We start from the raw sequence: 12728 nt of genomic DNA on the forward strand, positions 1-12728 counted from the left end.
CACCTCGAGGGGCATTGGAGACAGTGGTATGCAAGCATGTCATTCAACTTCAGCACAGAAGGAAATTACAAAGACATGGGGAGATCGTTGAAGTAAAATAAATCACACAATGTCCATGGTCCAACAGTCAAAAGTTCAACACTGTTTTTATTTATTATAAATCAATACATTTTATATAAAAAAGGACAAAAGGGGGTCTGAAATAAAATCATTGTAGATGTAAACCAAACAGATTAGGTTATGGCCACCTTCTTACCACACTGGACCCATACCACAGACTCTTGATTAGCCAGCATGTCTAGTTAACATTCACTCATCCCAACACACCCTAGGCTATACTTAAGATCAATCTAGTTTGGAAAAGGTTCAAGATTAAAATAATGAGGTTGACATCAATCTTTCTGCAAAGTGTTGCAAGTATAGCATGCCATTGTTTTTTGTGCAATCCATTACAACCATTACCAGCAGCAGTCAACAATATTTGTGAAGTACGCATACATTTCTTTATTTTGTATCGAAGTTCAAGGATGTGGTGACTATTAAACTCCTGAAGGTAAACAATAAAAGCTTTGTGTGAAGCCCATTCTAATGGTCATGAATGTAACGCAAGTTCAGGCATCATCTGTTGATAAATGACCAAGGCTTACAGCTTTAGCCCATCGGTGGGTTACAGACTTCCTAAAATGAGACCAATGAGCCATCTGAGAAAAGCCAGCATCATTGTGTTGTACACACTTAACCGCTTGTTGAAAGAAGGTGGACATCAAAATGGTAGATGCAAGAGGTCAAAAGGGAGCACAGCCAGCTGTACAAGTTAAGTCACTCGCTGCACCGGTAGCACTCAAAAAACACTCCACACAGAAGAGAAGGTGGGTCTGTTACCATCAACTTGGATTTAGATAGATATTACAACGTTGTATTAGCGTTAAAAACTAAATGCCCTTGTGAAAGAATTACATTACTGTTTGCCATGTAATCGCAGGCCAGCAGCTGTGAAGGCAATACAAGTGCAACCAATTCATCTTCACAGCACTGCAAGATAAAAGCATACAATCTAACTAGATTAGTCCAATCAAGATGATTTCACTGACCCAAACCCTTTTGGTTAATCTCATGTTTTGATAGTAAAACAATATTTATGGAGAGGTTGCCAACATTTCACTTCTTCTTAACTATATCCCTGTACTAAACATACCTGCAGTGTTATTAAGTTAGAGTGAATAGTCTATATGATAATTGTGGGGAAGACGTTAATGGCTTTCTGTCACCTGTTTTTAAAACCAAGCGCTACCTCTGCTTGGTCATGGTCGGTAGATGGGAGGTTGAAATGGACCACATATCCAATTACTTAAAACACACATGGGAGGAGAAAGTAAAATAATAACTTAAATAGAAGTGCTTGAAAATCACAATTCTTAGAGCCCTTTCAAAAAAACAAAAAAAAAAGGGGTGCAAAGCAGGAATCCCACCCAGACAGAAAAGGAGAACAAAATGAACAGCTGTAATAATACTAATATTCATCCAATGATTCACAGATGTACAGTTCAGGTGTAGATCATATCGTACCCTCCCTTATTTCTTGATTCCTGGTCAGTGACCCCCCCACGTCTGTGAGCCGCGGCTTCCCTCTGTTTCAAGTCTATCTGTGGTGGGAGAACACTCTGTCTCAGTACACCTCCTCTCTTCCTCCTTTGCCATCAGTGCCTGTTCCTCCTCCTTTTTCCTGCGCTCCAACTCCCACTCCACGAAGGTGTCGAAGAGGCTGGGCCAGGCCTCATCCTCGCTGTAGTTGCTCAGGTCAGGCCCAATAGCTTGGGTGAAGTTGAGGAACATGTTCCACGTGTCCCTTGAAATGCCCCGAATACTTGAGGGGTTCTCCGACAAGAAGTCCAGCCAGTGCTCCAGGATCGAAGGAGAGTCCTGGGTGAACACCAGGCGCCATAGGGCGATTGCGATTTCACGCTGCAGCGAGCGTTGGCCCTCGTCGGCGTCCAGGCCAAACTGGAAAGTGAAGCGGTACAGGTCCTTGAAGTTCTCCTCGCCCTTGGCGTCCAGCAGCATGACGGGGAAACGTGAGCAGATACCCTCAAGGCTGTCTGCCTGAATGGCCTTGCATCCTTCGACAAACTCCTTCCTGGTGACACAAAGTGAACAGGAACAGACATCAGAATGATAGTGGATCCATACAAATCACCCCTTCACGGTGTAGCACGCATGTGAACCGTGGATTAATTACAGTTTAACGTTAACCATCACAGTGTGCAATAAAGTTTTTACCAACGATCGATATCCGCCAATATTCAGTAAAAGATGTAAGACTTCGGCATTCATGCTTTTCTAGTCGCCGATCTCTGATGTCACTTTGTAAACTACCAGTCTGTGTTTGAATTGACACCGGAGAACGAAAAGGTAAATAATTATTAGAGATGAATTAGGAGCCGTTAGCTATAAGCAGCTTATAATATATCATTAAAACTAAGAATGACAAGATTTGTTTTAATCAATAAAAATACAATGTTTTATTTCCTTATTTAAAAACACACAAAAAATGCTATAACAAAGTCAATGGATAACATTTAGAAGTGTTGATGGTTTACACTGACTTCAGAGAGAGTGAAAGTCATTTTTGGGCCAGTGGCAAAAAAATTAAAAAAAGGAGGAAAAAGAGTTCTAGAGACTTGTAGAGCAGCTGCTATAACCAAACAAAGGAATCGGTCTCTGCCAATGTGGATCATCAATGTTTGGCAATTAGTATTGGCGGCAAAAAATGGTGATCAGGGATCTTTAAAAGTCATATTTGTTGTCTGTATTTTCTCTGCTATATACTGTTGTATATATTGCAATTTTATATTTATTTTAATGCGCAGCACTGGAGGACGCAAACAGGCATTTAACTGTACAGTGTGGAGATTTGTTGATTATGTGACAAACCTTGAAAACACCACCAAAAACATAACTGATAAAAGGAGGCCCTGGCCCCTGCAGTATCAGGAATACATTTAAAAACAGTACTACTATTAATGAAACATTGAAAAACTGTTTTTCACTTCAAGCAGATATACTTTGTTATTTGAGCACTCCAACAATATAGGCTTTCAAAGTCAAATGGAATATGAACAGCTTCAGTAAGCATTAGTTGACAATGAAACACGTTGGTAACCAGAGTGTGGTGTTGTCCAAAGCCTCTGGATGGAAAAGTGCTGAGTTAAAAATCAGAGGGGGGAGGTGACAAGTGACCCGGCCAGGTCTTTTCATCTCAGACACCAACTGCAGTGGGAGTGCAGCGCAGGATAGATGTGTGTGTGTACACAATAGTGGAGAGATGACAAGGATAGAAAAGTTAAAAAAATAAGCTCTTGGCCACATCCATGGCATTAGATTTCATTCTATCTGCACCCCATGGGTAAATTGTCTGTTAATAACAAGTGCATAGACAGTTTCTTACAGCTATAATATACTTTCTAATTAAAATGTAACAATTACTGACCCATTTTAAAGTCCTCCAAGTTTCTTTGCATTTAACATTTATTAAAAAAATGTGTTGTTTCATTGTTCATGAGCACTGACACCAGCAGCCTGTGGCAACGTGCCTCATCAGGAATAGGAGTGGCATTGTCACTGGCTTGCCACTGGACATAGTGCTGGTCATGTGGAGGTGAACCAATATGCTGTCCATATAACATGCAGGGGGCGGTGTCGATCTTCTTCAGAAATGTGTTGGTGAGTACCTTCACATTAGTACATATTATAGAGTGTCAGTGAGGAATTTAGTGGCAGGAAGATTTGTACTGCCGCTCTAACAATACTTTAGTACAAGGTTGTAAAATGCCACTGAAATGACCTAAAGAGACTTATGAAGTGCAACAAGTTGTTTCTGTATGCCTTGATTGGCCCCAATCTCACAGGGAAACCCTTATAATGTTTTCCCTTGGTGAAACTGAGTTGATAGCATGTTACCAAGAGAAGGATCAGTTTCATGAAGCAGCTGGTTTCCAGAGAACTTTGTTAATAAAAACCGTGAACAAGTCTTTTTCCAATATTACTTAATCGTGTTCAAGTTTTTAAGGGTAAATTATGGATAGACCGGGCCACTAACTGACGTTGCAGTTGTATGGTATGTGGCAGTAGCTTAGTCCATGGGGGCTTTGCTTGAGAACTGGAGGTTGTCCAGTTGAAGTCCTGCACGGACCAAGTACCGAGTTTGGACTAGTAGCTGGAGAGGTACTTGTTCCTTGAGCAAGGAACCAATCGTCTTAACTGCTCGGTTGGCGCCTGACCAGGACCTCATCACGCCAACATCTCGCCAACTGCATTTCTTTGGGTCGTCATTGTGTGTCAAATTAAATGGTGCGTGTAAACTTCCAGGAATTTCCCCCCTGGAATAAACAAAGTAATAACCACCAGGCTGAATAAAGAAAGAATAGCCAAATTGAATACCAAATAAATATATAAAGAACGGCATCCTGTTTGGTCATTAAATCAGGGCAGGCAATAATGAAACTATATGTTTCAGTCATCTGGGATGAAGAAATATCTGACTCAGTCCAGTCCTGTGCAGTTCTCTCCTACAGCCAATTACTGTGCAGTAGTAATTCTAGCTCATCCCGATCAACAGATACCAGTAACAACACGCCCCTATTTCCCAGAACTCCGCCTTACCTTGTAAACTTGCACATGGTGGCTGCTTGAAACTTCCAGGCAAGAACAAGCACACGAAACTCTGCCGGGTCCACACACAGGTCATTACAAAACATCTCCATGCCTTCCTCCAAGATAGTGTCTTCCTGTTCATCCTTGTAGCAGTAGAACAGCTCCTCGATGCGCAGCATCGACAGCCCGTCTCCATCCAGACATTCGTCCTTGCGCGGTTCCCCCATTACTGCAGCGATGACGGGTGTCTCTGCTGTAACCTCCAAGGCCTTGGTGCCATTCGACAGCTCACTGGTGGCTTTGCTACACAGACCACTGGGCTCTTCTTTGTGGCCCCCGCCACCACAAGCACTGCCTCCTTTCTTGTGGTGGGACTTGGAGTCTCCACTCTTACTGCCGAGTGAGGACGTCGGATTCTTACACTTGGTGACACATTGACCCATGTCTTCCTCCCTGGTCCCTCGTCTGTCTTTCCTCCTCACCTTCAGTCCCCGTCCGAGCCACCTAGACGCCTCTTCTCTGGCACTGCGAGACGTCTCAACATACCCTCAGGCCTGTGGTGGAGAACAATAGAAAAATGTTAACTGTCGTAGAGTGCAGCCCTGGACTGAGTCAGCCTTCCTCAAAATCAAAAGGTCAGGATCCACATTTCTGTCGCTAGTCGTAGCACAAACTCAAAGTACAATGATTTTTGAGCATTGAAGGTCAGGAAGTTACGCTACCTGTGCCAAATCTGCCACGATTCACTGCCAAACTTAAAACCCCTAAAAGGTGAAGACCAGAGAAAACAACAGTCTATATGTATGCATGAATCCAATGCGTACAGTGTTAATTACCATAGCAACCTCTACAAAAGAAATACTTGAACAAACATTACAGGCAACCACATAACATGTACTCAAGTGGCTTTGTGTTAAACAGAGCCACTAAAAGAGGTTCTCCTTTAACTGGATGAACCTTTTATGACTGTGCTATGTCAATAGAAATGTATTTCTTTTTGCTTGGTTTTAGAAGTGAAAACGGTAACAGACCATCCCTGTTTGACAGAGACAGTTTCACCAGGTTCTTCAATATGCAGTGCATACAGTGTTGCTGTCTTACTACATCCCAGCAGTAATGGCAGCAGATGATCTTTCTAAAATAGCAATCATGAACCAAGACTGTGGAGCTACTACAGGTTGCCAATGAAAACGGCAAACATTTTTAAATCCATTTTACAGCAATAATTATGATTACATGGACTTTATATGTGATTATTCCCGACCTTCCACAGCACAAATTCAAAGTGATGCCGTTTCGTGAGGTTCAAATGAACATGACTACTTCGTCATGTGTGTCCCTCCAGGTTTTCACAGTCTTTTAAAAGAGAATATACATGTGCATGGAAAAGATAAGGGGAATAATGTCACACTGAAAACTAACATGTTGCCACAGTTCTAACTAAGGTTGTGATTGGCAAGTAAAATAACTTGAGAATAAGAAAACGTAATATGCTGAACGTGCAACTAGCTGGGAATGCTTTGATAATCCTTTGAAGAGGAGGATGAAAATGGCATGGTAGTGCATATAAACTGGGGTTTAGAGTAATCAAACTAACACAATGTGTAAAAGCATTATCTCTCAGCTACCCCATTCCTCACAAACTGGCATGATTTCACGTGTACATTAATGCAATTACATATTCAGCTTTAACAGATCAGATGTTTGATAACCAACACAAAAAAAAGTAGCTGGAAATGACTTACAGACGATCCCTCTGAAGGCATTGACCACAGATCAATGTGTCTTTCTATTCTGCTCCATCGTTGTGACCTTGACATCCGCAGTGCTGAAAAGACACATTATCTGGTCATCATAAGCAGAAAGTGATCGCTCATCATTCCCAAACCTGCAGGATTTTTGTTAACATGACATGAATATGTAATTCGAGTGTACCCATTGCAGAATTGTTCCATTACTGATATATAACCGCAAAGAAGACAATTAAAAGGAGCGAATAAAACCTCTGGTAGGTGTCCAGTGAGAGACCTTTTCACGGGGCACAGACAGGCTTTGTCCTGAATTTGATTACTTTTGAAACCAACTTTAACTTTGTGTACTTATCACGATTCTTGGTCTGATGATAATAATGAACATGTGTTCTGCATTGGAGCACATCGACTGTACTGATCATTGAACCGGGCATGTCGAGGCAAGTGTCTCACGGCCACATTCTGGCCAACTCCAGCTCACATATAGCTGAACACATTAATGGATTATGTATTGGACCGTTTCAAATATCATCGGCATGCTGAGTGAGGCAGCCAAACAGTTACATCAGACAATGTATTTGAACTAGAGTTAGTTAGTCTCTAAAACTGTGAGACAACAAAGTTGCGCTTAAGTTCGACTGCGTGACATTTGCCTCACGGGCGTCCGCGGACAGAAGTGTCCTCCAACAAGGTGAGCGAGCGTTAACGTCTTTTTACCACGTTATGGTCGTTGGGAAGTGGCGACATAAAGAGGATCAAGTGAGCTTAACAGCACGACACTTACAAATGTCATGTCAGCGGTGTTCGGATCACCATTAACACCTGGTGTGTTTCAGCCATCCACTTATTCAGATAGTACTTATTGATTGACGAGACGTCACCGCCACCGGGACGTTTAATGCGAACGTTACATCCCTAAAAAACCTGCCTGGCCCTGACGACGTCGCCACAGCTAGCTAGCATCAGCTCGGTCAACTAAAAGTTAGCTCCCGGCTAAGCTAGGTCTTGCGATTGAACGCCACAGTTAACGCCGTCAACAAACTCACCTTTTGGGGGAACCGTGTCGTCTGGAATGGGGTGTGCATCACTTCAGGGCTCACCAGTACGAGAGAAGAACAAAATAAGTTGGTCAGCTCGGCGCGTGCGACCAGAAAGCAACTGAGGCAAACTCGTCGCGTTCACTCAGAAAGCTAGCTAAGTAGCGGGCAGCCGACTACAAACTTCCACATCGGTGTCGTCTTTACCTCCCGCTTTTAAACGAGAAGAGGTGAACCGGCAGCAACCAGAGGGTGCTTTCTGACCAGTGCTGACTTACGGTCGCTCTTTAGAGTGAGTTAAAGGGCCACCTGGGACCAAAGCAGTCCATTTCTTTGTGCTTCCCCCTTTTAGTCATTGAGTGGAGCTACTCGGTGGGCATTTTCCTGCATCACTTCCTCCCTGCCGACAAGCAGCCAACAGCTGATCTGCATCTCAGCGATGGCAACGACGAGATATTTTTAAATTTTAACAAAATAATATGCCGAAACATATTGGGACTAAATAAAACAAATGTGAATGCCAAGTCACAGCCAGGGGGATAGATTGCCACGAAACCAATTAACGGAACTCAAGCGCGTGTTTTGTTGACATTTTACAGAACATATATATATGTGTGGAAAAGCTTATAACTCATAGGAAATTGCTAAATGTGTCCCAATAAATAAATGATTGTAAAGATGGTGTTACTACTTTAAATTTGTAAAACATCTCCAACTTTATCTAAGATTATTCTAATGTTTTTTTCTTCTTCTTTGCAGCCTTTAGAAACCAGCTCAGGGAAGACGTCATCGCCCTGCGACGTATGTGTTTCTGCTGCCTCTTCTCCAGACAGTCGGGAGGTCAAGGTTTGTAATATTAAATACATTGAAAAACATATTGAGCGGCAACGTAAGTCGCTTAATGTGAATGTCACTCGTGTAGCTATTGATCTAAGCTCCTCTCTCGTGTTGTCTTCTTGTCGGGAGGAAGGATAGCTAGCTTCGTGTTGACAAGTGCTGCCAAAGTATTGCCTCGTGCTTTTTGTTTACCAAACACGAATTAATACAAATGCATGGCATTATTTTATACAATATTTGCTTTAATCTCAACACATACTATATATATTGCAGTCAGTCCTGTTACAGGCTTTTTGGAAACACGGCCTGTGTTGGTTTGAGTGATGGGAACACTCAAGGCTGGATCAGAAACACAGCAAAGTGAGCAATAGGCTCGGAGCCCCAGACTTCCAGGGTGCCCCAAATGTTCTAGGTTCTTGCATTATTAGCTATTATTGTGGGAACTTTTTGTAGACAGTTGTTTTTTTTGTTTTGTTTTACAATTATATATTTAAATAAAGAGTGTAATCAAATCACCACACACTTACTGGGACACTGACCTGACTGAACCTGGGACTTAATCCAGCATCACATACTGCAGCTGCCATGTTTAGTCTGCTGTGTAGACAAACACTTAATGGGAGGCATCTCTGGGGAATCCAAAAGGCTTGTTTCTATTATTTGGTAACTTGTAAGTGATGTCCTGCAAATTGGTATCAAAGCTAGAGGCCTCTTCTTTGATACAGTGTCTCTAAGTATCGACAGATATAAAAGTTACTGAGTACAACAATATGTTTGTTAGCAGGAATTGAGCTTCATACAAAGAGAAATCAGTAACAGGATTTGTGAAGCCATTAATAATTTCCAACTCAAACTACTTGTGCAGGTAACTGCTGTCTGTGATCCCAGGTAACTGCTGTCTGTGATCCCCAATGACGGCCTCCACCCGCAGGACGGTGTTGTCACTGTACATGCGGGTGTTTCGCATCGCCCGTAGCTGGCAGGCACAGAGTGGAGTGAAAGGTGACACAGAGATGGAGAGAAACTACATTCTTCAGGAGGCCTGCACTCTGTTCAGACAGAACCAGCAGGTGTGAACAACAGTACACTGGTCTCAGAAATGACGAAGCAGTTGTTTTATGGCAGTTTGTGGGACTCATTGTTTTCTTCTTCTGCTTCTTCTCAGCTCACAGATCAAGAATCAATAAAAAGGAGTATAGAAGAATGTGAAGCAAGGATAGATATAGGTAAGAGGGGAGAGATTCCACATGTTTCCTTACATGAGTCCTGACTCAAACTTCACTCTGGTGAAGACCACAGTAACACTGTTCTGTGCTTTCTATGTTTTCTATTTATCAGATGGAAGTGCTGACTTTATAAACCACGTATCATACTTCCACTTTGACACTCAACCCTATAATATAACAGCGTGGCCCAGTCTTATTTGTGGACAGTGGTAACACTATTTATAAATATGGGTGTTTCAAATATTCCGACCTGACAAAGATCCAAGTAGCATCAAAACGTGGTCATGAATAAAATCTTTTGGCTTGTAGTAGCGTGGGGCGACTGGCCCAATGTTAGAGCCGGTCGTCCTTCAATCAAAGATTCTGCAGTTTGATCCCTGTCTCCACTCGTCCATATTGATGTGCCCTTGGGCAAGACACTTGACCCCAAATTCCTACCGTAGGCTGGGTATGAATAATTAAACTGATGGACAGGTGGCACCTTGCATGGTGGCCCCTGCCGTCAGTGTATGAATAGGTTTTAATGGGTGAATGAACATGTAGTGTTAAAGTGCTTTGAGTGGTCGGAAGATTAGAAAAGCTCGTCCATTTAGTATACATGTTTGCACTTCCCCTTTTTAGATTACGGGTGCTAGAATTTGACCACAGGGATACCATGACAAAAGTTTACACCTTTTTTTTAAAGGAGTAAATCAGGCTAAAGTGATACAATTACTAATTAAAACGCCACAGAAATCACTCATAAATTGAGCGAATCAGCTGCTCCGTGTATGGAGGACTGGAAGAGTGACTAACACTATCATTATTTTCACAGGTTTACATTACAGGAACCCATATCCGAGGCCTGTAAGTAAGAACCATTCATTAGACAAATTGGATAAGTTTCTCACTGTGTTGTCGATGAATCTCCTCCAATTGCTTTGTTCCCTGAATGTCCCTGTAGACGTACCTACCACCGCTGGGATTGGCAACTCAGAAAGGCAGGAAGCTGAAAGCACAGCAGCGCCTGAGGAAGCAGGCCAAGCCAATATACTTACAGTCATATGACGAGACCTGATGCTCGAGCTCCTCGCCAGCAGTTCAAGTTACGATGGGCAGGAAACTAGAGTGCAGTCACAAGTCGATCTCATGGGGTGAGCTGTAACAAGCACTCGGGATGCTAGAACACCAGTCATTCAGGAAAAAGACATTTTTCATTGTCTTTTTATTTATTTATTTATTTTTTACTTTAGATTGCTTGAACATGAGCTCCTCGGTGTAGCTAAAGGGTGTCAGCTTCTGTTCTGCTCAGGGAGGCTGTAGGGTTGAGAGACTTGTAATTTAAGATTAAGTTGTATATTTTTGTTTGTTTCTGTGTAAGAAAATAATATGATTATTTCACAACTGCTAAAAAAACAAATAAAGTTGTCAGAAAAAACCCTGTATTTTAGTTATACTTTTGTGAGTTGACGTGAAGAATATTTGTCGTATCTAAATAAGATCTTTGAGACACTCGGCTATGGCCATCTTCTCTCTTTTCTGGCATGAATGTTTTTAGGAGCCAAGCCCTTAATATTGGCCCCATTTCTCAGCTTTTCCATATAGGTAGCCTGTTTATTCACGCAGAAAATATTAAATGAACTCCAGGAATGTTGGCAACAACACAGAGGAAGATGGGGAATACAATTTTCTGAACCAGTGCAGTGTATGCAGATGGTGTAAAGGGCCCTTTACAGTGAATCTTCTTCACAGACATCCAAGCACTCGCAGTAGTGAAAACAAGCCAGAACTTACAAAGAGCTTTCCAGGAAGACATCAAAACAGGAAGTTTATAATGTGTTGTGATTTTAACATTTCTACTTTCCATCTAATTCTTAATTGCTTTTATGAATCCAACATGAGATGTGACGTATTGTTTTAAAGTTGAATGCAGGAGTGCATTTCTTGATATTATTCTGCTGAACGCATGAATAGAAGCATTTAGAACTCTCACTCAGAAATGCGCAGCTGTGACCTTCTAAGCCATACTCTGGACATACACTTCTTAAACATGGAAACGCTCCACAGGTTTTCCAGATGAAAGGTGTAAGTAAATGTAAAGTGGCCGCAATGGGTCAATGTAGTCAAAATTCCTTATTATAGCTTCTTTTTTTTTTTTACATACTCCGAATACCAACATTTCTGGATCTGTATTAAGAGTACGGAATATCTGGTTTGCTTTGATATTTATGTTGTCTTTGTCCATTTCTCCATAACAATGAATCCAGTGTGGGGAAAGAGAAGTTTGGTTTGTGCATTACTTTCAGTTCTATTTAGAAATCGGAGCAGAAAGAAGCTTTTCTCTCATGTATCCGTTGATTCATTCAAATGTTGATAAAAGCGCAAAAGACCTGCAGAGTTGGGGTCAAAGATTACTTTTTAGTCTGCTTTGTTAGAATGTACTGAATACTGAGCTCTGTATTGCAAACTACCAGCTGTTTATTTATACAGCTACAATGTACAAAATAAATGTTTACATTTCTGCTCTATTTAACATCAAACTTGCCACAATAAACCACATGTTCTGAGTACTGTGTCTTGTGCATGGTCTTTGCTCTTGTATTACAAATAGCAGCTTAATTATCCACATGCAATGTATCGAGTGTTGGTGTAAATGTTCCCTGCTGCTCGAAAAGATGCACTTTTCAATTACTCTTCCAAGAGAACCAATTACCTTTCCGCAAAAGGCAGTAAATAAATTAAAACTGATTACCTTTATTCACAAGAGTAAGCTAAAGATGTTCTTTCATCGAATTGGTAAACTAACTTAGAAATTTGAAGCGCTAATAATTAAAAGTTTCTTGATTATTTGATCGAACCAGCTTGCATGAATGATAAGCCTGATTCATTCTGTGGGGACTATTATGTTCTGCTCCACGTTCCAGCAACAAGTGGAAATAAAAAAATGTGGTTGAGCAAACATGACTTCTGATAATGTCTGCAGGGGACATATTCGCAGTGCAGTATTGTTCTGTGCTGCAAACCTCTGGCCCTCAACACTCCAGAGCTCACAACGTGGTCTTTACGAGATCATTTTAATTTCACACTCTGGACTGAGTCACCTTGACAAGCACCGTCTCCTCTCTTCTGGGACTCACCGAGGTCATTTTCTTAGTCCTTCAGCGCTGCACCGGCCTGAACGCAGCCACACGATGGAGCCCAGTGGGAGCCGAGCGAAGGGAAGTGTGCATGTTTTAATTGAGTGATGT

At 41.8% G+C, this 12728-nt stretch overlaps 2 protein-coding genes across 6 annotated transcripts; one reads left to right on the forward strand and one right to left on the reverse strand.

Annotated features, from left to right (window-relative positions):
* Positions 1–119: 119 nt before the first annotated feature.
* dcun1d3 (defective in cullin neddylation 1 domain containing 3) lies at positions 120–7856 on the reverse strand. Of its 3 annotated transcripts, none has more exons than XM_034558463.1 (5): positions 7448–7856; positions 6396–6478; positions 5373–5414; positions 4660–5204; positions 120–2134 (listed from the first exon to the last, which is right to left on the reverse strand). In XM_034558463.1, the coding sequence occupies exons 4-5, from the start codon at positions 5091–5093 to the stop codon at positions 1591–1593; spliced, it is 978 nt and encodes a 325-aa protein (XP_034414354.1). In that variant the 5' UTR covers positions 5094–5204; positions 5373–5414; positions 6396–6478; positions 7448–7856; the 3' UTR covers positions 120–1590. The 3 variants fall into 3 exon arrangements, with proteins under 3 accessions (XP_034414354.1, XP_034414355.1, XP_034414356.1); XM_034558464.1 differs by lacking the exon at positions 7448–7856 and adding an exon at positions 6654–6881; XM_034558465.1 differs by lacking the exon at positions 5373–5414.
* Positions 6820–10923, forward strand: lyrm1 (LYR motif containing 1). Of its 3 annotated transcripts, none has more exons than XM_034558469.1 (6): positions 6820–7092; positions 8198–8284; positions 9141–9345; positions 9441–9501; positions 10316–10351; positions 10445–10923. In XM_034558469.1, the coding sequence occupies exons 3-6, from the start codon at positions 9187–9189 to the stop codon at positions 10546–10548; spliced, it is 360 nt and encodes a 119-aa protein (XP_034414360.1). In that variant the 5' UTR covers positions 6820–7092; positions 8198–8284; positions 9141–9186; the 3' UTR covers positions 10549–10923. The 3 variants fall into 3 exon arrangements, with proteins under 3 accessions (XP_034414360.1, XP_034414358.1, XP_034414357.1); XM_034558467.1 differs by having other exon boundaries at positions 6821–7092; positions 9164–9345; positions 10316–10347; XM_034558466.1 differs by having other exon boundaries at positions 6822–7092; positions 10316–10347.
* Positions 10924–12728: the final 1805 nt, after the last annotated feature.

Source organism: Cyclopterus lumpus, chromosome 19 (genome assembly GCF_009769545.1).
Source record: "Cyclopterus lumpus isolate fCycLum1 chromosome 19, fCycLum1.pri, whole genome shotgun sequence".
NCBI lineage: Eukaryota > Metazoa > Chordata > Actinopteri > Perciformes > Cyclopteridae > Cyclopterus > Cyclopterus lumpus.